Source organism: Carassius carassius, chromosome 9 (genome assembly GCF_963082965.1).
Source record: "Carassius carassius chromosome 9, fCarCar2.1, whole genome shotgun sequence".
Classification (NCBI taxonomy): Eukaryota; Metazoa; Chordata; class Actinopteri; order Cypriniformes; family Cyprinidae; genus Carassius; species Carassius carassius.
In genome coordinates, this window is record NC_081763.1 from 19,991,574 (window position 1) to 20,019,485 (window position 27,912).

Here is a 27,912-nt window from a genome sequence, read left to right on the forward strand (position 1 = left end):
GGGAGTGAGAGAGTGAAGCTCGGGGTAGACCTCTCCACACTGGGATGATGCCACTTCTGCGTGATTTCAACCGCAATATGCAGCCACCCGTTATGTTTGGTTGCTGCTAATATTTTTCAAGTGAACGCACGAAATAGATTCTTTAGGTAGTACTTTACAATATTAACAGACTTTAATGCATTAACTAACATTAACTAATCGAACATAATTGTAAAGTGTTACAATTACTTGTTAATATATATATATATATATATATAGAGAGAGAGAGAGAGAGAGAGAGAGAGTGCCCTCCATAAGTATTTGAACAGTAAAGAATTGTTCTGTTTGCTTTGGAGTCAAGAAATCTGTAAATATGATTAATAGATGAATATTAGACAAACAGAATGTCACATTTTATTATTGGGTGATTCAACACAAAGATGTTTTACCAGCTAAGAAGATCAGCACTTTTAGAGTCTCCCTATCTGATGTGAGCAGAAGTATTGGAACAGTTTCCTCACAGGTCTTTCTAAGTGTTCAGCTGTGTCCTGTTGCATTAATTCTTCAGATATTAAAAGCAGGGAAAGTGTTTTATCAGTTATATTGCTTCTGCATTCTAAGTCTTGTATTCAACGATGACACACACAAACCAGGATGAAGACGAGGTAGCCGACTCTGAAAGAAAAGCAAGCAATTTGGATGCTAAAAGAAAAGAGGAAGTCAATTAGAACTATAGGAAAAACAAAGGCAAAACAAAGAGTTTGGAAACTACCGTTGACATCAGCAATCAACGACGACCTGATCGGTTGAGAAAAACAACAGTAGTTGACGACAGACAAATCATAAAAGCTGTGAAAGGGAACCCTAAAATACATGTCTGTAAAATCAACAACAACTTTCAGAAAGCTCTGTCAATCTACAGTCCAAAGGAGAATTTGACACAGAATTACAGAAGCTACACAGCAAGATGCAAACCTCTGATCAGCACCAAAAATAGAAAGGCAAGATTCTTCACAAATGTGAGCCAGTAGAGTTTTGGAACTGAGTTGATGGACCATTGAGACAAAGATTAACCTTGAGCTAAGTGATTGGAAAGGAAAATTGTGGAGAAAAAAGGGAACTGCAAATGATTCTAAGCATACAACCTCATCAGTAAATTGCCCAAATCAATCTCAAGATTTAAATCCGATAGAACATTAATTTCGTCATCTGAAGAGGAGACTAAAGACAGAAACTCCTCAAAACAAGCAACAGTTGGAATTGGCTGCATTAAAAGCTGGGGAAAGAATTTCAAAGCATAAGACCAAGAGTCTGGTGATGTCTAAGGGTTGCAGACTCACTGCTCTGATTGCATGCAAGGGATCTGCAACTAAATACTAGCTTTTAATCTTTTACATCTGCCTTAAATTCAACTGTTCCAATACTTATGCTCACATCAAATAGTGGGATGAACTCTAAAAGTGCTGTCCTTTTTATGTGGTAAAACATGTACAGTATGTGTCGAAAGACCTAATAATAAAATGTGACATTCTGTAGATTTGTCACATATTAATCTTTGAATCATATTTGAAATGTCTTGACTCCACAGCAGATAAAGCAATTTTGTCTTTATGTTCCAATACTTAGGTAGGGTACTGTGTGTATATATGTATATATATATATATATATATATATATATATATATATATATATATATATATATATATGTGTGTGTGTGTGTGTGTGTGTGTGTGTATTATGATATTGTATACATTTACAGAGCTTTGAAAAAATAATGACTGTCTGATTTCCTCAGCAACACTCTTGACTGACTGGACATTTTGAGCCTTAGTTCAAGCATTCTCTATTGACTCTATCCATCACTGCTACAAGAACGGCTGACGAAATATTCATATATCAACCAGGGACATGCACAGACATTCTGAGGGGCAGGGGCTCAAGTGGAAAAAAGGCGCAATTCTCAGTATTCAAATGTTTATTTAAACAAAACGTAAAGTTATATTAAATATCAGGGTGTGCGATATTGACAAAAAACATATCTCAATATTTTCTGGGATTTTATCGATAACGATAATTAGACAATATTTTGCTTAGTGTGTTATATAGTGCTGATATCTCAAGGACTACTGTGGACAGCTCACTCCTAAAGTTTTTGATATTCTGCATATTCCGTGGTGATCGGTTCACACTAGTGATAGAAATTAATCCTTTCCGATAAGTTTACACAGATTCATCTTTGCAATGCAGAGAAAACAAAAGCTACATTAGAAGGGGTATTTAGATGCATTTAATGCAGGACATGAATGCATTTAACCTGCAGTACATTTAAACATAAAACATTTAATACGGGATATTTGAAATGATAAAAAAAAATAATCATAATAAATAAAAAAGCGAAAAAATACTTTTAAGGGGCCATATGAAGATTATGTTGTTTAAGGTTTAAAAAACCCTGTCTTTTCATGCTTTGCATTGCATATTGTGCTGCGTAAACATAAAACCAAGTCTGCATCTGTGATCAGAGAAACAACAACAACAAGCCTACTCTAAACTGCTTAAAACTCGCGTTTGAATCATCAGTGGCAAATCCTTTACATATAAAAATGTACTTACAGGCTGTGATTCAGAAGCACCAGACTGTCCTTGCAAAGTTGGAACTGCCCCACAAGCCATTTTTGGAGGGCATGATTGACTTTTAACTTTTATGAATATCTCTTTGGATTTTAGACTTTAGTCTATGAAACGTTATAGATCTTCTTTATGCACCAAGAGCTTGTAACACTCCAAAAAGAAAGGAAAACTTTAAAGGGGTCATATGATGCGATTTCAATGTTGCTCAGAGAGTAAATTGGAATAATTTTTGTTGGTGAAATAGAGCAAAAATAGTCAGTGGTTTGTCTAAAACGTGCTTAATATTAAATTCTTGTTTATTTAACTGCTGTATAAAATCAAAATCACACTTATAATCATGTTGCTTTTTGGTGGAAAAAACATCAGTCCTCTTGTGATACTCATTAACTTAGTTTTCCTGTAGCTCAATTGGTAGATTGTTGGGGGTTCGATTCCCCGGGAACACATGAGAGGGTAAAAATTGATAGCCTGAATGCACTGTAAGGCACTTTGGATAAAAGCGTCTGCTAAATGCATAAATTTAATTTAAAAACTATGAAATTATATAAATTTATAAATTTCTGCCCCCATATCTTGAATTTTGTGATCATTCTAAATGCATTTTAATAAACTGAATCATGCAGTGAAAGAACACAAACTGGTCTAACCTACTAGATTTTCTACTTTTTACACGGTAGCTCTCTCATGAGTCATGGATGTTAGCAAGACAAATTAACTATTTGCCTTTTGTCTTTTGGATAATTATCTGTAAATCTGAGGCACAGGTAGCCTAGTCTTTTGTTCATCACCACTCACCTTCACACCAAGACAAACACAACTGGAAAGGGAGGGAGGGCTTCACTTCTGCAGCTCTCTGCCTGTCAGTGATGTGCCGATCAATATGTGCTACACTGCTGTGCTGCGCGGAGACACGGAGGGAGAAAGGCATCGGAACTCGAGAGAGCCTGTGTTCCATCAAAGGATTTATCCTCCAGAGTGAGAGCTTCGAAGGGATGAAGGGTGCAGGGGACCAAACAACTGTTTCTCGAAGTGCCCTTCTGCGTCATAATCACGTGCTCAAGCAAAGAATCTGTGCAAAGGATTATGGGAGCCCAAAGTGTCCATCAGTTGTACCCTTTGAAAGCCTTAATTCTGAAGGGCCCTTTGAAGTGGCCAGTTTTGAGTACTTTGGTTTGGAACGACCCTTCACTTTGGTGGCCATGAGAGTCTCAACATTTCCTGAACCAACCTGATATTTAAAAAAAAAAATTTGTGACGTGACATAGAACCAAGTATGGTGACCCATACTCAGAATTCGTGCTCTGCATTTAACCAATCCAAAGTGCACACACACACCGTGAACACACACCTGGAACAGTGGGCAGCCATTTATGCTGTGGCACCCGGGGAGCAGTTGGGGGTTCAGTGCCTTGCTCAAGGGCACCTCAGTCGTGGTATTGCCGGCCCGAGACTCGAAACCCCAACCTTAGGGTTAGGAATCAAACTCTCTAACCACTAGGCCACGACTTCCCCCTTGACTTTTATTTGTTTGACAGGGAAAGCTGTGCTCAAACAGAAACACACACACAATACATATTCATTTATTTACAAAGAAAAAAAAAAACGAAAAAAGGGCAGGTGCTCAAGCCCATTTTGATGTGTGCATGTGCCTGCTATCGACATTATGCCATGTGCAGTGTGTAGCAGGCCTGCTGAGAGCTGGACTCTTAATCAATGCATAGAGGGAGAACAGCATAGTATGGTGACTGTATGTTTGTTATGTGTTTATGTTAGGGATGACATTCTTATTCACCACAATTAAAGCTGTCAGAGAGCCAATACAACAATAGTGATGCATGAGAGAAGAAGATAAATGAGAAGATGCCTTGTTAGGTGATCTTAAAGGGATAGCTCACCGACACTCTCAAAAGTTAAGTTTCCAGAACATCTTTTGCAGTGATAGAATAACTATTTTGGGTTCCTTAAAGAACATTTTAGTAAATAGATCTTAAAATAACCTTTTTTTTTTTTTTATAACATAAAGGACTTTTTACCACTTAACACAACGTTTTCTAATGGTCCCATGGCTGTTAAATGTTCATGGAACCATAGATGGCAATAAAGAAACTTTGTTTAAGTGTGGATAATTTGGTCATCATTTACTCACCTTTATGTTGTTCCCAACCTGCATGAGTTACTTTATTCTGCAAAGCACAAAAGAAGACATTTTGAAAAATGACTGAATTTACTGATATTGTCCAAAAAGTGAGAAAAACAAAACAAAATATCAACTGGGACATTTCCACAAAACAAAGTCACCCAGATTTGAACCAACATGAATAAGGGTGAATAAATGATTTTTGGTTGAACAATCCTTTCAAAATGTGTGCCTTGAGTCTGTTTAATACATTTGAACATGTTGGCACCCAGATGTAAGCAATAGAGATATTTGGATGAACTATGAAGTGATCTTTTGGAGAGCTGACTTGTAGACCCCTCTAAGATGAGAACATTTCAAGCTTCTAAGTGAACACAAAATAACACAATTGCTCACAGTATTGGCAGAGCTAAGACTGTAGGTTCTGTAAGCTGTCTTTTTCCTTCCAACTTGCTAAATCCAATGAAGAAACGCGAACGGGTTTACTAAATAGCAACCCCCAGCCTCCCCAACTCACGACTCAAGTGCTGCAGCTGTGTTCCCATGGCAACATGCCGTAGAAGTGAGGCAAGCAACGAGCCAAGGTAGAGCGAAAAAGCTTAAAAAAGGCAGATCTTTCTTCTAATCTCACACTCTCACTCCATCCCTCCATTACTGTCAGTCTCCAGTCTCTCTCGTCCATCTGTGGGAGTGGCGGAGGCTCAGACACAGTGTTTTCATAAACGGCGACCAAACTATGTGTAAAACGGGCCAACAAAATACTAAAAACGTACAATGCTGACGTACAAAGGTCTTATTTTGTGTTGAGTGAGGAGTGACGAGAGAGCTTTCTTGGAGAAAGAACATCATGTTCCTGTCTTTCACAGAGGAACTTAGAAATTCACTTTGAAAATGGAGACCAGGGTAGAGGAGGAAAGATGAATAAATGATGGCGTGAATAAATGAACATGCTGGGATGAGTAGCAGCGGCTGTTGATAGACTACAGGCTTCTTCTGTGGTGGAAAACTCACCCGATCCCTTGTTCATTCTGTTATCATCCATTCAACAAGCACCTCCTTCTCAGAAATCGGAACACTTGTGAATTTAAACCAACAAGTCCATTTCACACCGCTTGCTCCATCTGTCTGAATGGCTCTGAGTGCTTGTTTTTCTCCTTTAAAAAGTCTTCAGGAGTTGAAACATGGTATTGAGGACAAATTCTGGTGTACACAAAATCTGACTACTTCATAAGGAGCCAAGTAACAGAGCTCCGTGACCTGAGCGTCTCCTCAGTGCTCTCTGCCTGCTAAGGTGAATGAGAATTATTTACTTGTTTTATAGGCAGGATGCTCTGTAGCATCTCCCATCTGGCCCATCTTAGCCAGCTCTTAAATTCACACCAATCTTTCATCGTGGTTCTTAATAGCTATGCTGAGTTCATTCTTGGAAAAAGGCTGTTAGTTGTCTGCAGAATGGGAAGACATAATTAGCACTGAGCAGAGGCATACAAGAACTGTTTTCGACTGATGTGAGGATATTTCAACAATCATCTGAGAATGGGAGGACTAGAAGAATTGGTTCATATTGAAAAAGCTTTGAAAAAGATTAAAAAGTAAACAGAAGCTGAATGTGTTTGTTTTCTAGAGCGGGAGGCCGCAAGGGAGTCTAAGGGGGTCTGTGAACAAGTTTCGAGAAAAACAGAGCAAAAATGTAAAAAATAAATCAATAATGAAAATAAGTTCAAACTAACTAACTAAAAAGACAAATAATTAAAATAAATGAAAAAATATTAAAATAAATTTAAATAAAGGAATAAATAATACATCTAACAGTAAAGTACTATAACAAGTAGACAAAAGTAATATTGCAATAAAATACAAGCTACTATTTTCTAAATAATATTTTACACGTTCAATATATATATATATATATATATATATATATATATATATATATATATATATATATATATATATATATATATATATATATATATATACATACATACATACATACATACATACATACATACATACATACATACATACATACATACATACATACATACATACATACATACATACATACATATATATATATATATATATATATATATATATATATATATATATATATATATATATATATATATATATTAGAATATTAGTATCGGTACCTAGTATACATATTAGTACTTTTTGAATACCACTCCAGTGACACCTTGTTTTGTGAGAGTGTATTAATTTTGTCTTTATTAATGAAAATATATATTATTTACCTTTTAAATTGTGGGCCCTCACACCAGGGTGGTCATATTTGGGGTCTATAGAATCTGAATATTAACAAATGGATATATAGCTAACATATTTTTACAGATTATCAGGGTCTTTACATAACTCATATGACCCATAAAGTTAATTTATTCCTCATTCCAGTGCTGCACGTCAACGGCTTAGAGTCACCAAGTTTCACTGTACAAGTGCTGCCATCAAGTGGTTAGCAGAAGTAATCAATCAATTCCTACTGTACTGTGTGATATGGTTGCCCTCAACTGAAGCGATTTCCCTCTTTACCCCTGCCATCTGTCAATTTTCTCCAGACAATCTGTGCTCAAGCTGTGAATTAACTATGGGTGTCATTTTCATCAGGCAAACACTTCCACACGGCAGCTGCCGTCAGTGGTGACAAATTTACAGAAGTGAGTGTTTTCTGCAGATGCTAAAGCACACAGAAACGGTGGAGGCTGCTTCCACATGGAAAAGAAGCACACACATAGCATTTGAACAAACTACTAAAGTAACTAAAGGAGTGAAATATTAATACTAACATAAAAAGCACCAGAAAAACTAGTGATCAGTAAAAGAAATGTACTTGTAAACGCTAACACATTTAATATAAATATAAATAAACATATACATGCAGCTCAGCTTTTAAAATAAGCAATATCACATTACATATTTATATAATATACATATTACATAGGATGTAACATAATGACTGAATGTCTCTGCAGTAGGATTAAGCTTGAAATAGGACTGAGATAAGAACTTAAGACACTGAACCCGATGAAGCTCATATGAATAATAACTATGTAATGGACTTTAGTTACAAAGCACAAATCATTACTGAAATGCATAAGATGAAGTAAGAAGTTTTGAATTTTTTAGAGCTTCTCAAGGAGGAAAAAACCCGAGATACTATCACTAGAGGGCAGTGATACTTTTTGTTTGAATTTTCCAATGTTTACATTTTACATCGTCACTTTCCAAAAATAAATTACATACTTGTTACAGATTATGGGTACAAAATGGAGTCTGAAGTGTTTTTTTGCAAATTAATATTTATGGTCAATTACATTTTGAACGTGTTTAAATGCAATTAAATAGAACAATATGACAAGTGTAAAAAAAAAGGGGGGGGGGGGGTGTAAAATACAATAATGTCGGTGTAAAACGAAATTTAATCTGAACTGAGATATCGGTTAGAGCAATTGTTGGTTTGTAGTTAATAATTTAAAAAATTTAGTTCTTTAAAAAAAGTTCTTACAATGTCAATTGAACACATTAATCCTCATTATATAAAGTGGCATTTACGTGAAACACCACATGAGTTATCAAAGACTATAGATAATGTATAAAAATCAGGGTTATAAATTACAGTCCTCGGGGCAAAAAATCCCATTGAAAGTAACAAAAATGATACAGAAGACAAATTACACCAGTTCTCCAGCTGACTAATGAAAATGTGTTCACCAAAAGTAAACCCCTTCGCTTGAAATGTTATAATGTGGGCCTGTCTGGTTTCAGTGCTTCTGTACAAGTGGAGACAGAAGCATAACGAAAAGAAAAGTAGTGTAATAATACACATACACCAATCTGGCAACCCAGTGATTTCACTTTCACCAAATCGTGACTACGGAAGCCCGTGCGCACGTTTTTCAGACACACACATATGCAATTGGAAATGTAGCTCACCGGGGTAATGTAAGGACATCTATAGGGTCAGCATGTGACGTGACTCGGTCGTATAGTTTCCCTGTAAATTCAGACACATAGATGTATATGATCTGCAGATTTTGGCCTTGTTCACAGTGCGACCATTCTTATATGGATTATTCGAGTTTACAGTAAGTATTTCATGCTTCCCACTCAAAATGGACTGCTAAACAATTCTAATCAAGAATCGCCCACTAGCCTAATTGACGTTGTCAGGATTATACACACACACACACACACACAGAGAGAGAGAGAGAGAGAGAGAGAGAAAATATAAAATGAATTATACAGGAATTCTAATGAAATATGTGAGAGATATCAAAAGCAAATGCGTTACACATAACTACAGTAACGTTAAACCTTTAGCAACGCAGTAAAATTCTCCAACACTAAACGTTGATTTAATAAAAGAAAACTTTATTTGATATTTCCGTTCACGTCGTCTCGAGCTCATGGTGTTCTCTTTGGGGATCTGTCTGGCGAGGCGTAGAGGCATGGCCTACTTTTTGCGCACGTATGGAAACGAGGCGGTGGCTCTTTTCGCTGTTGCTGTGCCAGCCTATGCGCAAATACATCTCGACGCTGGATAGGTCTCCTGGCATTGAGGCTGCGCCTGTGATGATCATGCGATTGAGTGACGATAGGGAGTCATGTCTAGTCTATGCATGATCAGTGGTTCTGCGCTCCATATCCCGCTGGAAAAAGAGTTCGCGCTCGATGGCTCTGCGATCGACTTCGCGCCTATGCCCACAATGAATGGCTGTTTCCAGCGCGAGACAGACGAGGCGAAAGAGAGAGATCGCGTCGGACTCCATTGAAACACTTTGAAACAACCTCCAGCTAAGGGGTGAGTATCCCGCCTTCGGATCCCCACAGTGGGTAATCTGAGGCTGCGTGACACTCGAGCGGCTGTCCTGGCATTTTGGCTGAAATCTAGTAGCTTTGAGATGTTTGGGGGCATTGTTTAGGGGGAAGGTGTGCGCTGGGGGATGGGCACAGACTAATGGTACCAACAAAAAGTTTAACCACTTCACCGACCTCACTGACATGGCTGAATGCGCATGCTGGCAGATGTTCCGGAGTCAGATCTGGCTAAATTAAAAACCCGATTTCCGGGATCTTTTTAATCTTCTTACCAAGAGGCTTCTATTTATGCATTTCATTTGAAGATAGCACTTTGAGCGTGATTGATGTTGTTGTGGCCGGGAGTAACGTTAGTTCAATCATTTTCTTATTGGCGGAGTCTGCCCCCCACCCCCCTACTGTCAGCGCTGGCTCAGTCTGGCTCGCCCCCAGTTCGTGCATTTGTCCCGGGATGACCTGTTGATGTCTGTGAAATAAGATAAGGTGGGGTATCCGAACTCGCGCGGAATCGCTATGGAACATTAACTTTGAAATTCCGCGACAGAAAAGTATGCACTTGGCTATTTTAGGGATGCTAATACCGGCTGCTCATTGAATCGTTAGAGATTCTTGAGTGTTGCCGTTTAAACTGAGTGGCGTGCAGAACGGGGCGAACCCTAATTTCGGCGGTGCCGCGCTCGAGACGGACCCGTCTAGGCCCGAGGATGTAGGCACGAGCTCGCTCTCGGTGCGGTGCATTGGCAAAGACGGGACAAGAGCGGCAAACTTGCTCGTTTTGTGCGATCCTCGGTGCGTTGCTGCGCTTCCCCCCGCTGCGTCTGTGCTCGCTCGCATGTAGGTGCTGCATTTCTCACGGAGTGGCTCATAGTGGGCGCTTTTGCCATCGTTCTTCACCCCCTTCGCGGCCCGTGCCAGAGGAGAACTCCGGTCGGACGGGTAGATTGACAGACACACGGTTAACCTGCCGCCGACACAGCCGCATAACACTGCTGTACTGGCAGCTCTGGCGGCCAAAGGTTTGCTCTTTATTTACTTATTCATCACTGTGCTGCATTGTTGGATTAGTGTTAGTTTATGTGTCGGCGTACGGCTAATGGTTTCCATCACACAGGTTTGGCATCACAGTATTAGACCGGTTTCTTTTTTCTTTTAACTGTATCAGTGGTTCTTAATTTGGGGCCTGCTAGGGCACTCTGTAAACTTCCTAAGTGGGCCTCAATCATGTTATATTCAAGAATTTTATTAAATATTGAATGGCTTATTTGCTTAGAACAGATATTGTAATAAACATGTAAATGTAATATAAATAGTGTAACATGCATCCTGTTACTCTAACAGACTTCATAAGTACGGTCCTGCTGTAACTTAGACATGTTTTTTAGTGCAGCATACACAGGCCAACAAAATTGACTTTTTTTCAATTTTTCTGTCTCAACGTTCCTACATAAAACATCTATAGTGGCAAATTTAGAGTGTGTGTGTGTGTGTTTTTTACTCTTCATACATGTTTGCTTATATTTCTAAAAAAAAAAAAAGATAGTTATAGGCCAGTTAAGCAGAATAGCTCTGTAGCACCCAGGAAGCGGATTTATGTGTTTATTTTTTCTTTCCAAACATTGTGGTAGTCTCCAAATCACCAAATGTGTAAATCTTTACATGAATTAAGCTACCATTAATTATTTTTATAAATTGACAGCCACAGTTTCTATTAGTAGAAGGGTTACAAAGCACCTCTGACTTTGACCATGGGGGACCTTTAAGTTACAAGGGTTGAGTCCCACTGAAAATTGTCACCATTTGCTCACCCTCAAGATGTTCCAGAACCTTTTTTTTTTTTTGACAAAAGATATTTTGAAGAATGTTTGAAACCAAACAGGTGATGGTAGCCATTGACTTCCATAGTATAGTAAAAATACTCAATGGGGATCACAAACTCATAGAGGATTGGATCAAGTAGAGGGTAAGTAAATGATGAAAGAATTTTCATTTTTGGTTGAACTGTACTGTTAATGTCAAGAATTTATCATTGAGAATACGTGCTTGAAATTTCAGGAGTATGCCTGTTTAAAATAATATAGGTGTTATGATATTACGTTTTTCTCTGTGTTTTAACAAGTACATGTGATAGATGCTCCAACCTCATTTGTTATTGAATGTTGACTGTTTTAATGTCTCATACATACGGATTGGGTTGTGAATAAAGTCTTTAAAAGTTTGTGTGTCCCCCTCGCACACCTAAGGTGTCCTTCTCCTTCCCAACCCCCAGGGAAAGCTTCTTAAATAAACCCTGGGCCTCTCACAGTGTGTATGTGTGCCACTGCTCTCTGGCCAACTGTAAACAAGCCGTTTTGTCTGATGTCTATGGCTTGTGTGTGTGCATGCAAGGGAGGGGGGGGAGCAAGCCTGGAGTCAGACAAAGAGGGTACTTCTTTTACCACGAACATCCTGTTAGCTCTGAGTGATCAGATCAGATTCAGTGATTTTTAATGTGATGGCTTGTGTGGGATATGTGTGCCCAGATGTTCTGCCTGCCACTTTACAGCTAATCTTAATGTGTGAGGTATATCACATCAAAGTGTTATTCTGTCGTGCCGGTTGAGCTGACATGGTTTGAGGGGTATTTTTACTTCACCAAATGATTTCTAAACAATAAGCCACAATTTTTGCACTGACTGCAAAATGTCAGTCTGTGCCTTCTCAAAAAGTTCTGCTACTTAATTCTGCTGATTCGCAAAATCTCCCCCAACAAATGAGAGTGTATTTGTTTCTTAAATATGAGGGAGTTGTAAGCACTGCAGTTTTAAACTCTGTAGTAAAGTTTTAAACAGCCCATTTTATAGTAGAAAGTGCAGGTTAACCGTTTGTAATGAATTTCCCAGCAGCAAGGCTGTGAGCTGTAATGATGGCTTTGCTCATAGTGTCACATTTAGCAGTAATAAGACTGACTCTAATGTCAGTCAAAGCCCATTGTTTTCCACCATCTTCCTCAACTGTGACCTCAGTCACTGGTTTAGTATCTCTCTGGCTCTCTCCCCCTCTTTCCCTCCCTGCTGTAGTATTGTAAAGAGTGCCATTTTATCTCTGTCTCAGCTGAATCACCATCTCATTCAGATTAGCAGTCACATCCTGCTCACAGGATTTTCTGAGGCGGATCGCCAGTCCTCCTATTATTTTTCAGAGTTTGCATATTCTAGGCCGGTCTGCTAAAGGTGCCTACAGGCTCATTTCTGGGGTTTCATACATTTCACCTTTTAATGTAACAGTCTGTTGCCAGTAGCCATTTGTGTCTTTGCAATAAATTGTCAGATTCAGTGGATTTTACTGCTTTAAAAGCAAATGATGGTTGCAATGAGTCTTCAGGGATGAACTACTGTGCTGCTGAGAGAATGCTGCTGACAAAGATCTCTTTCTTCCTCTTCCATCTGTCTTTCCCTCCTTCTCTTCCTCCGGTGCTGCTTAGATTTGTCTGGTGGTGCTGGCCATAGCGCCATGGCTCAGACCCTTCAGATGGCGATCCCAAACTTCGGCAACAATGTCCTGGAGTGTTTGAACGAGCAGCGGCTGCAGGGGCTGTACTGCGACGTGTCCGTGGTGGTGAAAGGCCACACCTTTAAAGCCCACCGTGCCGTGCTGGCGGCCAGCAGCTCCTACTTCCGTGACCTTTTCAACAGCAGTGTGGGCAGCAAAACCCCTACGGTGGTTGAGTTGCCCCCGGCCGTACAGCCGCAGAGCTTTCAGCAGATCCTGGCCTTCTGCTACACCGGCCGCCTCAGCATGAACGTCGGAGACCAGTTTCTGCTCATGTACACGGCTGGCTTCCTCCAGATCCAGCAGATTATGGAGAAGGGCACGGAGTTCTTCTTGAAAGTCAGCTCACCCAGCTGTGACTCACAGGGCCTACATACTGAAGAAACACCTCCGTCGGAGCCTCAGAGCCCCGTTACCCAGACGGCGGCAGGTACAGCGGCTAATGGGGGAGGCGGGGTGGTGGCTACGGCAGCCAGTCGACCCACTTCCTGCTTGACCCCATTGCCCCTTGTCTCTCGGGTGAAGACCGAGCAGCCGGAGGCTTCACCCTATTCAGTGGTTTGCACGCCGGTGGCCAAGCGACTCTGGGAAGGAGGCAATCGGGAAGGTGGTGGAGGCTCGGGTGCAGCCGGCGGAGGAGGGATGAGGAAGGCGGCTCGCTTTTCCCAAGAAATGGCACGTGGAAGTGCTATTCAGCAGCAAGGTAGCATGGGACTTGGTATGGGTCTTGGAATGGGCACAGGGGGCCACGGTGGGGGCAGCAGCACCAATGGCAACGGCACAAGCAGTGCCACCCCTGAAGGCACCAGCCCCGGTACCTTGAGTGCCTACACCAGTGATTCGCCCATCTCTTACCATGATGATGAAGAGGAAGAGGAGGCGGTGGATGACGGCACTGAAGAGCAGTACAGGCAGATCTGCAACATGTACACCATGTACAGCATGCTCAACGTGGGTGCTACGGGTGAGTCCAAATAACTGCTGAACACACTGAAATACTTGAAATAATTTACTCAACCTCATGTTGTTCCAAACTTGTGTGAGTTCTTTAATTTCAATAGAAAGAACAGGTGAAATTTTAACAGTGTACTTGTCTTTTCCATGCAATTATCATGAATGTAGACTGAAGATTTCAAACTTCAGAAAAGATGCAAATGCACCATAGAAGTTATCCATATGACTCGTGCACTATAATTCAGATTTTCTGATGCCATACTAGGGTTGGGCAATATGGTGGAAATATCATACTACTTTTTTTTTTTCAGGAAAATCATGATTCATGATTTTATCACGATTCTGACATGTTGGTTTTACTATTTTGCAAGCTGTCTGAGCAGTACAGCCAAACTAATTGCCTTATTTTAAAAACAAAGCCTCACAAGGTAGCAAAATATAAAATGAAGAAGAATGCAGACATTTCGGCCAAAGTGGGCGAAGATAAAAAAATCTTTGTCTTTCTTCTGTTGACCATAAAAGTTATTTTGAAGAATGTGGGTAACCAAAAAGTTGCTGGTCTCCGGTGACTTCTATAGTATTTTTTTTTCCTACTATCAAAGTCAGTGGGGACCAGCAACTGTTTGGTTACAAAATTTCTTCAAAATATCTTTTGTGTTCAGCACAAGAAATAAATTAATACAGGTTTTAGACTACATGAGAGTGAGTAAAAATGACAGAATTAAAATTTTTGAGTGAACTATCCCTTGACAAGCAGCAGATATATTTAGTATAAGTCTGCTGTCTCTTTAAGAGTCTGCATCCATTTTCCTCTCAACTGTTTTCTTTCATTTTAGAAATAACCAACTGTGCTTATATGTAAACTTTGTGTGTTTTTAACACTATTAGCACAATCAGATGTGAACGAAATCAGGCTTTTTAGTGTGCGCATGCTTCAGGTGTATCGCATGTCAGAACATCACGCAAATTAAATGTTTAACTGGCAAGGCTTTAAAAGCATATGCAAATAATGTACTTTTGTGATTGTGAAGTGTAGTGTCCCATGAGTGTAACTCTACTGCTGAGTAACATTTAATGTGAATGTAAGTTACATTGTACAGTATATAACTGAAACTGATAGAATGTGCACTGTACAACGATACTACGATATTTTTTTAAAGCAGATCGTGGAGACATTTTAATCATCCATGATCAAAAATCGTAATATCTCACACCTCTTAGCCATACCATAGGGTTTTTTTTTTTTTTGAGAAATGGACTGAAAATATATATTAAATGCATGCTATTAGTCTTACTTTGAACAATTCAACCATGCATACGTTTCGTTCTTGTTTTGACCTTGTGGTTTTTAATCTAATTGTCATAACGCGTTCTTCTCTCTGGTGACGTAGTTAACTGCAGCTTCCACATCTCAAAATTCAATCAATAACCGTTAGAGAGAACAAAGTCCCCAAGCCTACATTTTCTATGTCGATAATTTGCAAGTCACATTACAGATAAAAATATTTGGTGCTACTTTTTTCCACAGCTGAGTTATTATTCAGTTATAATCTTTTCCTTAACAGTTCTGATCAGGGCGTCAGTCAAATTCATTTCTGAGTTATTCATCATTATGATCAAAGGAGTCCTTAAAAAGAATGATTGATCAACAGAATAAAGACACAAAAAGCCAGCTCCAGTCCATATTCATGATTGCATGGTAAATAAACAGCCAGAACATGGTTAAAATGTCTTCGTCTGGTTCCACTGAAGAAACTAGAAGCCCCACAGGTTTGATGATGACAGAGTTTTTTAGTTTTAAATTAGCACTTCCTGAACCAGCACTTCCTTTGATCCTCTATGGGTTGTAATGTATACAGCCTCATGCTTTTTTGGTTCCCATTTTAACAAGTTAACTAATGTCTACTTTCTTTTATGCTTCTTAAATAAGAATATCGTCATAGCTAAATTCACACTTTTTGCTAAATGCTTGTTTGGAGCTCACAAATATTTTGTCAGAAGTTCTTCTCATCTTCTCTCAGACGGCATGAAAACGCAGTGTGTTCTGAAGCCTTTGGTTTTCACCATTCTTTTATTAGTCTTGGTCCCAAGAGCTTTGCATTGTCTGTTTCAAAAGATTTGGGAAGTGGTTTAATCTTCACTTCTGTCTAGATTGCATGCATGGAGATTTTTGTCGGGTTTTTTTTGTCTTCACACTCTACTCTTCATAAACTTCCATTCTCCTCCTCTTCTTTCTCTTTCTCAGCGGGTGAACGTGTGGAGGCCTTGCCGGATCACTCTGAGACGCGGCCCAGGATGCGTGGCCGACAGGATCTTGCCTCTCTCCCTGCTGAGCTCATTGCTCAGATTGGCAACCGCTGTCATCCCAAACTCTATGAGGAAGGTGACCCTGCAGAGAAACTGGAGCTAGTTTCAGGTCTGAGTCTAATCGCATTGCGCTTATTAAAAACATGCAAGAGAAGAACCAAAGTATCTTGAGCCAAAGGTGTTTTGTATTGGAATAAATCCTTATTTGTTTGTTCAAGCCATCATCATATCACCCTGTATGGATTTCAGGAAAACATCTGCTGATAAATCAGTGTTTAAGTTAATCTATAGAAGAGTCAAATAGGGAGGATAACCGGCATCATACAACTGAGTCATGTTCAACAGCCCATGAGAAGCAAATGATCTCTTGTGGTGATTGATAGGTCAACTGTGTTTGGAGGAGCCGTGTTTTGGTATTGTGGTGTAGAACAGGTTTTGTTGAGAAACTGAGTAAATGGAGGCTTTTGTGAGCTGTAAAGCATGGCCTTAAGTGACTCTGAGCCATCCGCCTGGATCTGTTCAGTACAAATAACAGAGGAGTTCTGCTAATCGCTGGAACTTTATTTAAACAGCAGTCGCATATATAAACATGCGGCTCAAAGTGCTTTACAAATACGATAAAAGAAAGCATTCGGACAAGACCAAACATGAAGCAATATTAAGTGAAAAAATAAAATGAGGAATTGAAACCGACGAGTAGACTAACGATAAAAAGTTGTCATTTAAAAGATGAACAAATACAAAGCGCTCGCGGAGTGAAAAGCAAAAATGGAAAGGAGACAAATTTTTTTAATTAAGAGCAAGAAAATGGGCTTTTGAATGGTTTTGATAAAGGTGTATGTCTTAAAGGTACCTCCCATGGAAGCAGGATTAGATTTTTTTGGACTATATATATATATATATATATATTATATAGACATAATAACCAACGTCTGTTAAATAAATGACATTTTAAAATATGTAAACTAGAAAGCAGTTATTTTAAATAATATTTTTTCACAATATTATTGTTTTTACGGTGTTGCCGTAATACAGTCATGGTAAACATTAGAAATGTATTTAAAAAATATATATATATATCTTATCCATTCAGAACTGAGTTTATTGTACTTTCTATTTGGAGCAATATTCTGTATTTGAAAAGTTGCATTTAATGAGTATTTGCAGTGTGCACATTATGCAGTAGAACAACAACCATATTTAATGAGGACGTAAGTGCAGAAAAGCTACATAAATAGAAAAGCAGTTGTTAATACAATAGTCAGCGCTTAAAATTCACAAGTCTCCGTTAGCACTAACACACGAATGATCTTTAGCACTAAAAAGGAAAGCTGAATTTCTCTCTGAGCTTTGTGTGATTAGTATTCATTCAACTAGCATTCATTTTTGGGACTTGTATGCATCCATGCAAATCGATTAGTCACAAGGCATTTGTTATATTTTCATATATATTTTATATGTATCTGCTTGTATATCTTGAGGACATGAATATAAAATAAGTTTTGCACCTTTTAAATGAGATTGACGTATATTGTCCACAGGCACCAGCGTGTACATCTCACGAGCTCAGCTGATGAACTGTCACGTCAGTGCGGGGACCAGACACAAAGTCCTACTGAGGAGGCTGCTGGCTGCTTTCTTTGACAGGTGAGTCTGGGAAACATCAAAAGATGTCTTTCATAATAGCGGAACTGTATGACGTCTAACTTTCTGGTTCTGTATGATGTGCAGGAGCACTCTGGCCAACAGCTGTGGAACCGGCATCCGTTCCTCCACCAATGACCCCAGCCGTAAGCCACTGGACAGCCGAGTGTTGCATGCAGTCAAATGTGAGTTCCCGCTCTTTTATATTATTTCAGCCAAGAATGAAAATTCTGTCATCATTTACTCACCCTCATGTTGATTATTTTTTGAAGAATGTTTATAACCAGATAGCTGCTGTTAGCTATTAACTTCCATAGTCATTTTTTTTTCCATGCTACTGAAGTCAGTGGCTACCGGCATCTGTTTGGTTACCAACATTCTACAAAATATCATCTTTTGTGTTTAACATATATATATAAAAATAAAAAAAAATAAAAACTCATGCAGGTTTGAAACAACTTGAGGGTGAGTAAATTATGACAGAATTTTCATTTTTGGGCGATCTATCCTTTTAAAGCCCATTCACTAGGGGTGGGGGAAAATCATTACAGCATAGGATTGCAATATTTTGCATGCCAATGTTGTATCGAGACACAGACACTAAGTATGATTCTTTTATCAGGGCCTGAATTATAATTGTGAGTTTGCTTCATGCATAATATGGGAAAACCGACCAAATCAATTATTTAAATCTTTCATTCAGACTGTAATTTTTCAAACAGCACAAGTGAATAAATGCTACCACATGTCTGTATTGCTTTTTTTTTGTTCTAAATATATCTTTATACATGTTATCGCAATACTTATCGCAAAATATTTAAAATTGCAAAAATACTGAATTGGGATAACATCATGTTGTGGGTCCTTTGGTGATAACTACAATTATACATTTTTAGTCAATCAAATTCTGTGAGAAAGAGTTAAGTCCACTGCAAAAATGACAATAGCCCCTTTCACACAGTAATACCAGTAAATTTCCATAAAACTACAAAAATGTGCCATTCACACAGGCAATGACGTTCCGTCTTTTTACCGATAAAGCATCATTCACACATCGGTTTCAAATTACTGGTAAATTTTGTGACATCATTAACCAGAAATGACCTCTAAACAGCTGCACCTCCCGGTGTTGTGTTTGTAAACATGGAGGGGTAAACAAGGTCAGTGTTTTTGTTGATGTTTTAATTTTTGTGTCAAACGTTCACATTCATGCAGCTGCTTTCGGCCCAGAGACATCACATTAGACGACTTCAAAACGAATTAAAGCTGCAAGCAGCGATGAACGGGCCCTCGCACCAGGGCTCACCGGCTTTAGTAAGTAGGTGAACGTTGAGAAATATGCATTTAAAGTCATAAATATAAGTGGAATATATCAAAGTTTATTCCATATATGTGCCAATCTTCCTGTTGCCAGCAGGTGGCGCTATCATTATAATGGAATATTGGCCTTCAGATGTGTTCAGGCCAGGACTCTTATCACACATGTGAAGTTTGGGGAACATCGGACATTTTATGCCTGATTTATAACATCTTTTATTCCCATGGTGAGACATCGAACTTCGTCACAGCGCCATGGACACGCCTTTTAACGAAAACTCAAGATCTTCACAATTTAACATTTAGATTAGGCATACCAAATTTGGTGTTGATCTGAATAAATCTCTAGGAGGAGTTCGTTAAAATACAACGCATGGAAATGACCAAAATTACACAAAATTTGCTCATAATATTAAAAATAACTGACTTCCTGTTGGGTTTAGAATTTTGTTCCAAGAGTGTTTTTTTGTAGGTATTGGTGTGTTACATGACTTTTTGAGCATGTTTAAGCCCTCAAAAATGCGATTCATTTTGGAGAAGAAGTGGAATAATAATAATAAACAGAGCAGATACAATAGGGTCCTCACACCATCGGTGCTCAGGTCCTAATAATTAAAGCTGCAAGCAGCGATGAACGGGCCCTCGCACACCCGGCTCACCGCCAGGGAGTGGCTTTAGTAAAAAAGTGAACGGCGAGAAATATGCATTTGAAGTTGTAAATATAAGTGAAATATGTCAAAGTCATTTATATCTGCCAATCTTCCTGCATGATGTTTCCGATTGCCAACAGGTGGCGCTATGATTATAACTGAATACTGGCCTTTAGATGTCTTCAGGCTAAGACTCTTTCCAAATATCTGAAGTTTGGAGAAGATTGGATATTTTATGCATAAGTTACAACAACCTCTATTCCCATGGCGAGACATAAAATTGTGTCACAGTGCCATGGACATGCCCTTTAACAAAAACTCAAGATCTCCACAATGTATCATTGCAAAGAACTTTAGATTAGGCCGACCAAAATAAAATGTTGGTGTCATCAAATTTCTAGGAGTAGTTTTGTACAATGTAAAACACGCCCTTAAACGAAAACTCAAGATCTTCGCAATTTAACATCGCAAATGCCTTTAGATTACACTGACTAACTTTGGTGTTTATCTGAATAAATCTCTAGGAGGAGTTCGTTAAAGTACAACCCCTGAAAATGGCAAAAACAACGCCAATTTTGCAGAGAAAATTCAAAATAACCAACTTCCTGTTGGGATTCGGATTTCCTACCAAGAGACTTTTTTGTAGATATTGGTGTGTTACATGTGTGTACCGATTTTTGTACATGTACGTGAAACGGAGCTCGAGGCACGCTATGTTGAAAGTGTATAGGTGGCGCTATCGAGCCATTTTGCCAACCCAATGGAATATTGGCCTTCAGCTGTGTTCAGGCCAGGACTCTTATCAAACATGTGAAGTTTGGGGAAGATCAGACATTTTATGCCAGAGTTACACATTTTATTCCCATGGCGAGACATCAAACTTTGTCACGACGCCAAGGACACGCCCTTTATCGAAAACTCAAGATATTCACAATTCACTATCGCAAAGGCCTTTAGATTAGACTGACCAAAATAAAATGTTAATTTTGTTAAGTGCTCGGGCCCTAATTACACAGTGCGGAGTAAGTGCGTCAGAATGGTATGATTGGCCCAAAATAAGCTAGCGGTCTTCATGGGTCTACTTGGATTCAAAAACCAGATTTCCGACCCGAGGGGATTTGGGTCCAAAACTTCTACCAGTGCCTCGGACACGGGTCGGGTTCAGTACTTGCGGCCTCGTGTCTCAGGTAATTTAAAATAAATGTGCTTTTTCCAGATAGACCCGATAAGACTGGAATTCTTTTAAACTATCATCAAAAAGGAGCATTTGTTTGTAACCTCACACACAGAAGTCATCTTATGAGATCCATCAGGAAAATCCACTAACAAACTATGACGTTTATTTTTCAAATCCACTGGTCACAATTGAAAGCCAAACTCAAACTCAAATCAAAGTACTGGAGAAGAGGCCAAATCAGTCAGCAGGACACCAGGATTTTTCTTTAATGACTGCGTGGCAGCAAGCTGTGCACACGTCAATGCCGTTTACATTGGGGTCCAGTCGGGTTCGAAAATAAAGTCTGTCAGACTCGGGTCTAATTTCATCTGGTCTGTCTCAGGTCAGGCTTTTCTTTAAAAAAAAATAATTTATGCACGTACAGATTTGTGAGTGTTTAAACTGAGCTGATTACTGGTAATTAAGTGGTAATGATACAACTTCTCATACTGGTAAATTTCCCCCTTGAACGTATTTACATGTTTTTTTTGAAAAGGTCCTGTTCACACATGAGCTCTTAACAGTAATTTCATGAGTTCACGCTTACATATAATTAGCTGAGGTATGGTATGCGTATTTGGCGTGCTGTCCGGGGAAGGGCTCAGAGCTCGGGAATGGCCCGAACCTAGAGTACCCCCCCCCCCCCCCCCCCCCCTTCCCCGTCTATTTATAAAGTGAACTCAAAGTGAGGAGATGGGGTGGAGGAGGGATGCTGATAAACCGTCAACGGATAGAAGTAAATCAGTGATATTTATGCTGTGGGATTGATTACTAGATTGTGGTCCACCTTTGTTGATTAGGCTAAGTATCTGACGGGCTCCTCCCGAATCTTGTTACGAGAACATCATTTACCAGAAAAGTCAGTATGTGTGAAAGGGGCTAGTGACAAAAAGGAACGATGTTGTTGTAAACACTTTCAGATTCATTTTTTTATCCATCTTATGAATGATCAAAACATTGACAGCCAATCAGAATCCACCCAGCATTTAAAGCAACAGGCGGCATACCTGAGCCCACGTGTATAATAAACAGAAAGTTATCATGTGTTGGTGTGGACGCTGAAGGTTATCTTTCTAGTTATGGTTCTTGGTGTGATCTGGTTTTTAGAAATGTCTCCTTCCCTTATGCCAACAGTTTACTGCCAGAACTTTGCCACCAGCTTTAAGGAGAGCGAGATGAACGCCATTGCGGCGGACATGTGCACTAATGCTCGGCGCGTGGTGAGGAAGAGCTGGATCCCCAAGCTGAAGCTACTGATGGCGGAGGGCGACGCCTATGCCAATTTCCTCCCCGACAGCATCAAGATGGAAGCGGACGGCCTCAGCGGTGAACCTACCTTCGAGACGGCGAGCCTGGAGGGCGGCGCTTCGGTGGAGACTGGAGGATCCTCGGGCGAGTCTCTGCAGGGTGTGAGCGGAGACAATGGCACTTTGTTTCAGTGAGTGACCGGGCAAGGAAAGCCCTGCCCCATCCCCTCTGCCGCCCCACCTCCTACCCACCTCCCACCCCGCTGCGTAACTCTGGGCACTGCTGCTTCTGCCTGGGATGGGAAAGGGAGAGTCGGGTAGGAGATTGGAGGAGATTGCACGGTCTAGTGTCGGGAGGAACACAAGGGGTTTAAGCCAGGGGTGACATTTTCTTTTCAATCATTTTTGTTTTTGCTGAATAACCCTCTTTTGCACAGAAGATCCCCTTTGCCTCCACGCTCGGCAAGTAAATCTAGTCACTGATGCTATAGGAATGCATAAATAGGAAAATTTATTGCGACGGGAGGTCCGAGGTTCCCTGATCTCACTCTACTGAATTTGAATGTATTAGTTTGTAGCACCTGGCTATGTCAGACTAGCCGATTGTATTTGGCCCAGGAGAGAGACAGGAAAAATGCTTGTCATAAGATCTGAAGGAATAGCAGATGGAGAAAGTAGTGAGGGAGGAGAGGAGAAAGAGAAGTAGGTGGCATATTCCGTCTCTCGTTCTGTCTAAAATGGAAAGAATCTGATATCCTCCTCTCCTTCCATTCCTCCAAAAATATATGTGGGATCTTAGTCTGCCACGTTCTTTGTTTTTTATGTCGCCGTTTTCTCCTTTCCCCTTCTACTTGTTCCACTGTGTGATTTATATGAATCCAGAGTTGATGAAAGCTGATTAAGGACTGTAAAGGATAAAAATATATTTATCTGCTCGCACCTTCAGAGCTCAAGACAGAGGGATTGTTTTAAAATCTCTTTCTGTGTTTTAATTTTTTTTTTTTACCTTTTCTTTTTCTTCTCAAATGTTTCTCAAGAGACACCTTGTTATTGGGCTTTAAATGGAAATTGTGAGAAAAAAAGGACTATTTTTGCATAAGAATTATCTTACATTTCAAAGGCTTGTCTTGTATCTCGATCACGATCGTGTCCGTAGCTGAATTCGATTGGCCGTTTTTACCAGAGATGTACGATTTGCGGCCCTCATCGATTAAAGGGATAGTTCATCCAGAAATGAAAATTCTGCCATCATTTACTCACCCTCATGTTGATCCAGACCTGTATGACTTACTTTCTTTTGAAAAAACAAAACACTAGAGAAGGTTGTTTTTTTCATTCAGTGAAAGGCCATTGGGATTCAGTGTTGTATTGGACTTTCATTGTATGCACGTAAAAGTGTTCTTTAAAAATATCTTCTTTTATGTTCCACAGAAGAAATAAATTCATACAGGTTGGAAAAGACTCAATGGTAAGTAAATTATGACCAAATTGAATAAACCATCGCTTTAAGAGAAAAAAATAGTGTAGGACAGTTATCCCCCAGTTATCGCACACAAGCACGCTTTTACAGCCCAGGGGGAAGGGAGATTGTGCTTCTTATTGTTAGTCACTTTACTGTCTTAAGGTTTGGGCCTGACTTACTTTGTGTGTGTTTGAGAGCGGAGGAGGGTTTACATTGCCTGTGTCCCAGGAGAGGAGGAGCAGAATGATTAAGTCTCTCTATGTTGCCCATGTCCCTGTTTGGGCAGCTGTGTGTGCGTGTGTGTCTGTCTGTGCTCGCTTAGGCAAGCATGTCTGTGTCCGCACAAGTCACCATCTGTATACATTCCTTGCACATAGTTGGCACTGTGTCTTTGCATGTGGGTGATCTGTTGATTGGGGGATTTAGGCTATGATTGTTTCTGCGTTTATTCGCTTTTAAGGAAATTCGCCTGTCTGAGGGTTTGCCGTAACCTGTGTACTTTTGCATATCCCAAATTTCCATGGGAATTTGAATGGGATTGCATGTGAAGTCTTAATGTGTGCTCAGGCATGGGTTTTAAACACACATGCCTCACGAAAACAGAAATTCGATACTGTAGGCTATTTTAATATTTCATGCCGAGTTATTAACACCATGTGTGTTTGTTTGTTTTTGTGCGTCTGATCTCCTGGGACACATACAGTAGCTGCCCCCTTTTTGACAGAGGAAATGGACCTCTTTGCACCTTTTCATAGACTGAACTAGAGCTTTTTGCACCTTTTTTGTAGAGGAGAGTGGTGGATTGTGCACCTTTTTTGTAGAGTGTAATCGATGGATGTGTATGTGTCGGTATCTGGTCCGGAACAGAATGCACGTCTGCGGCCAGCCGTGCTGAATACTGATGTAAATAATGAAGAGACTGTTGAACAGATTTTGACCACGTTTTTAACAGGACACTCGTCTTTTTAATTGATTGCTTGCATTAGGTCTTTCACCCCTTTTGGTTTAAGCTCATGTTTTTTTTTTGTTTTTTTGCATAACCAAGTCTGGCTTACCTGCTGTTTGTATATTTGGAAATTGTTTAGTTTTTTTGTTTGTTTTGTTTTCTGGCTTAATAGTCGTAGCAAATAAAGTGAACTCCAGGCAAGTTTACTTACTAAATGCAATCTGGTTTAGGTCTGACCGGCGACCTCGTTTCATTTCTTTTCTTTTTTTGGACCAGAAGACAATAATGGCTTTTGTGTAGAAATGTATAACATTCGCCAAGCCTGCAAAATCAACATCTGGGAACGTGCATGCATCCATTTTCTTCTCAGTTTTATTTCTCCATTCTTTTAGCAGACCACATGTACTGTATTTACTTTTCAACTACTACTACTAATTCAAGGTGAAAGAGTTGACTTGCCAAGTTTTTTAAGGATACAATATAGAGTTGTTTGACTGATGATAGAGTACTGAGTATTTTTTCATTTCTTTTTATTGACTAATGTGCTGGGAAAGTGGGGGCCATGGTGAGCGATGTACTGGTGCTATGTGTGCTATTCTTTAGATGTTAAAGGCCGGCTGGGTCACTGGTGCCTTTTCAGGAGGACTGCGGGAGACGAACTGCGTGTGTATCTGGGTGGGGCGCGCAGTGCTCCTCTCTCTCCTCTCTCCAGCTATGACTGTGCCAGTGTTTATGCGTCCTCCATTTTGATGGCACAGATCACATATGCTGCATGTATCGCTGGAGAGGAACTGCTGTGTCTATGCGACACCCGCTGTCTGTGTGTTGCTACTGCAGCTTAGATTTACTACTTACAGTCAACACCAAGGGGGTGTTCATGCCTGAGAAAGATGACTCTTGATGGCCACAAAAAAATGGCTTCAAGAAGTTGAAGGTGATGTGTACATTTTTTTTTTTTGTTGTTGTTAAAATACTGTAAGTAAGCCAATTCTAAGGTTGATTCTGTCCTGTAAGGTGTAATACTGTGGCTCTGTGACGCTAATGAAAAGTTGCTCTGTTTGTTTGAGCATCACAACCAGCCTGAGAGAGCATCAACCCATGGAATGAGTTCGAAATAGTTATTTTTGCAATTCCGTTTTAAATTACACACTTCACCTCTAAAGGATTTTTTTTTTCATTTAGCCTCACCTGGTATGAAAGGTTTCTTAAGGCAAGTATGTAGTGGGAATAAAGGGACCAGTGTTGATCAAAAAAGGCCGGGATGTCCATATCACGCTGCCTATCTGTCTGCTCTCTGTGCCCGAGTAAAGCACCTTTTCTGGGGTTTGCGTTCATAGACGTGCTCCTCAGCACCTTGCAATTCAGTCTGACTGTGTCAGAGTGCAGAGTGACTGAGTGCGGAGAGGAGATAGATGGCAGACGCCTGAGCGGGTGAGAAAGAGCATGAGAGTTGAACTGCCCTTAAGTCTTGTCATTCTTTCTGGTAAAACAGTTTGTTGGGTTACTGTACATTGTAGATTATTGTGAATTTGTTACCTGGTGGATCGTTGACAGCATGCCAGAGAGAGCACAGAAGCAATGTATTAAAAAAAATGTTTTATAACCTACTGTCTCTCCTATTTGCAAAGGCAGAAACCAGGCCCGTCTGTATCGGAGCGATGGACTGGCTGTATTTTGCAGGTTTTCCTTTAGCTTGCAATTTTCACTACGTTTTTTGTCAACCTAAGCCTCTTTACCCAGAATGCAGCACTGCTATTCCACTCTAAATAACAGACATACCACGTAAAGATACTCTCACCTCTTTCTCTGGGTGTTGCGTTCTCTTCCAGCACACCCAAACACTCTGCTTTCAGTCTTTCCCTGAAATGAGATTATGATGATTATAACCCAACTTTGCAAATGTTTTGGTAAAGTAACGTGTGATAGCTGGAGTAATTGACATCCGGACATGTTATCACAAATTACAGAGAAATACAGACAGGATGGGGGATGACTTCAGCTCGCTTGAAAACTCAAAACAACAAACTGGTTGTGAACCTTTTTTTACGATGCAGTGTCTCACTTTCTATGACTACATCCCTATACAAATCTATATACTGTATATTACATAGAAGCACTAATGAAGTTTGATTGTTAGTCGTGCACTCTCAGCATGAGTTGTAACCCATCCCCAGCTGTGTTCATGCAGTGACCCTGTAACGCCAGTGCTCATCCACTCCATTCTGTCTGTGTTCAAAGTGCCAATAACTTTGTGAATCCCTAACTGTGACCCAATATTATCAAAAGTAATTGCACATTAACTACTGTAAAAAATGAGTGAGAGAAAAGTCAAAGAATACAGCTGAATATCTTAATAAAAGTTTGTAACAAAGGATTGTGTCTTTGGCTCTTTGTTGGTGTATTAAAGTAGCCTAATACTTAACTTTTTTTTCTTACTTAATTTGAGATGTTAAAAAAAGAAAAAGAAAAATAGGAATGTCAATAAAAACATTTAAACATTCTGAAGTGAAGTGTGGCATCCCATACTCTGAACTTGCATTTAACCCAACCAAGTGCACATACACACACACACACACACACACACACATCCGGAGCAGTGGGTAGCCATGTGCTGCAGCACCCAGGTTCAGTGCCTTGATCAAGGGTCTCACCTCAGCCATGGCACTCAGGGTGGAAGAGAGTGCTGGTTATTCACTCTCCCCACCGACAATTCCTGCCTGACCTGAGACTGGAACCATGACCTTTGAGCTACTAGTCCGACTCTCTTACCATTAGGCCATGACTGCTGTAATTTTAATTCAAGATGCATTTACTTGGGAAGCAAAATGAATTCAAATATTTTGTCCTGTTTTAATTCTTGAATTCTTGGAAAACTAAAAAAAGATCTGGCAATAGTGCAAGAACAGTAAACATAAGTCTTACTTTCTAGAAGAAGAATTATCTGGCTATGGGATAAGGTAAATATTTTTGTTTCTCCAAAGAAACTTATTTTCATAAAGACATATGATGTCATTTTAAGACATTTTTACTGGGAAGCAAGAGAAATGTACTAAGA

The 27,912-nt window shown here is 39.8% G+C and overlaps 1 protein-coding gene across 4 annotated transcripts; it reads left to right on the forward strand.

The window, feature by feature from the left end:
• Window positions 1-8,697: 8,697 nt before the first annotated feature.
• Window positions 8,698-27,228, forward strand: LOC132149232 (nucleus accumbens-associated protein 1-like). 4 transcript variants are annotated; one of them, XM_059558279.1, is made up of 6 exons: window positions 8,698-8,853; window positions 13,047-14,078; window positions 16,314-16,484; window positions 17,917-18,022; window positions 18,107-18,204; window positions 22,337-27,228. In XM_059558279.1, exons 2-6 carry the CDS (start codon window positions 13,076-13,078, stop codon window positions 22,642-22,644), a joined length of 1,686 nt encoding a protein of 561 aa, XP_059414262.1. In that variant the 5' UTR covers window positions 8,698-8,853; window positions 13,047-13,075; the 3' UTR covers window positions 22,645-27,228. The 4 variants fall into 4 exon arrangements, with proteins under 4 accessions (XP_059414262.1, XP_059414261.1, XP_059414263.1 ...); XM_059558278.1 differs by lacking the exon at window positions 8,698-8,853 and adding an exon at window positions 8,934-9,569; XM_059558280.1 differs by lacking the exon at window positions 8,698-8,853 and adding an exon at window positions 9,676-10,069.
• Window positions 27,229-27,912: the final 684 nt, after the last annotated feature.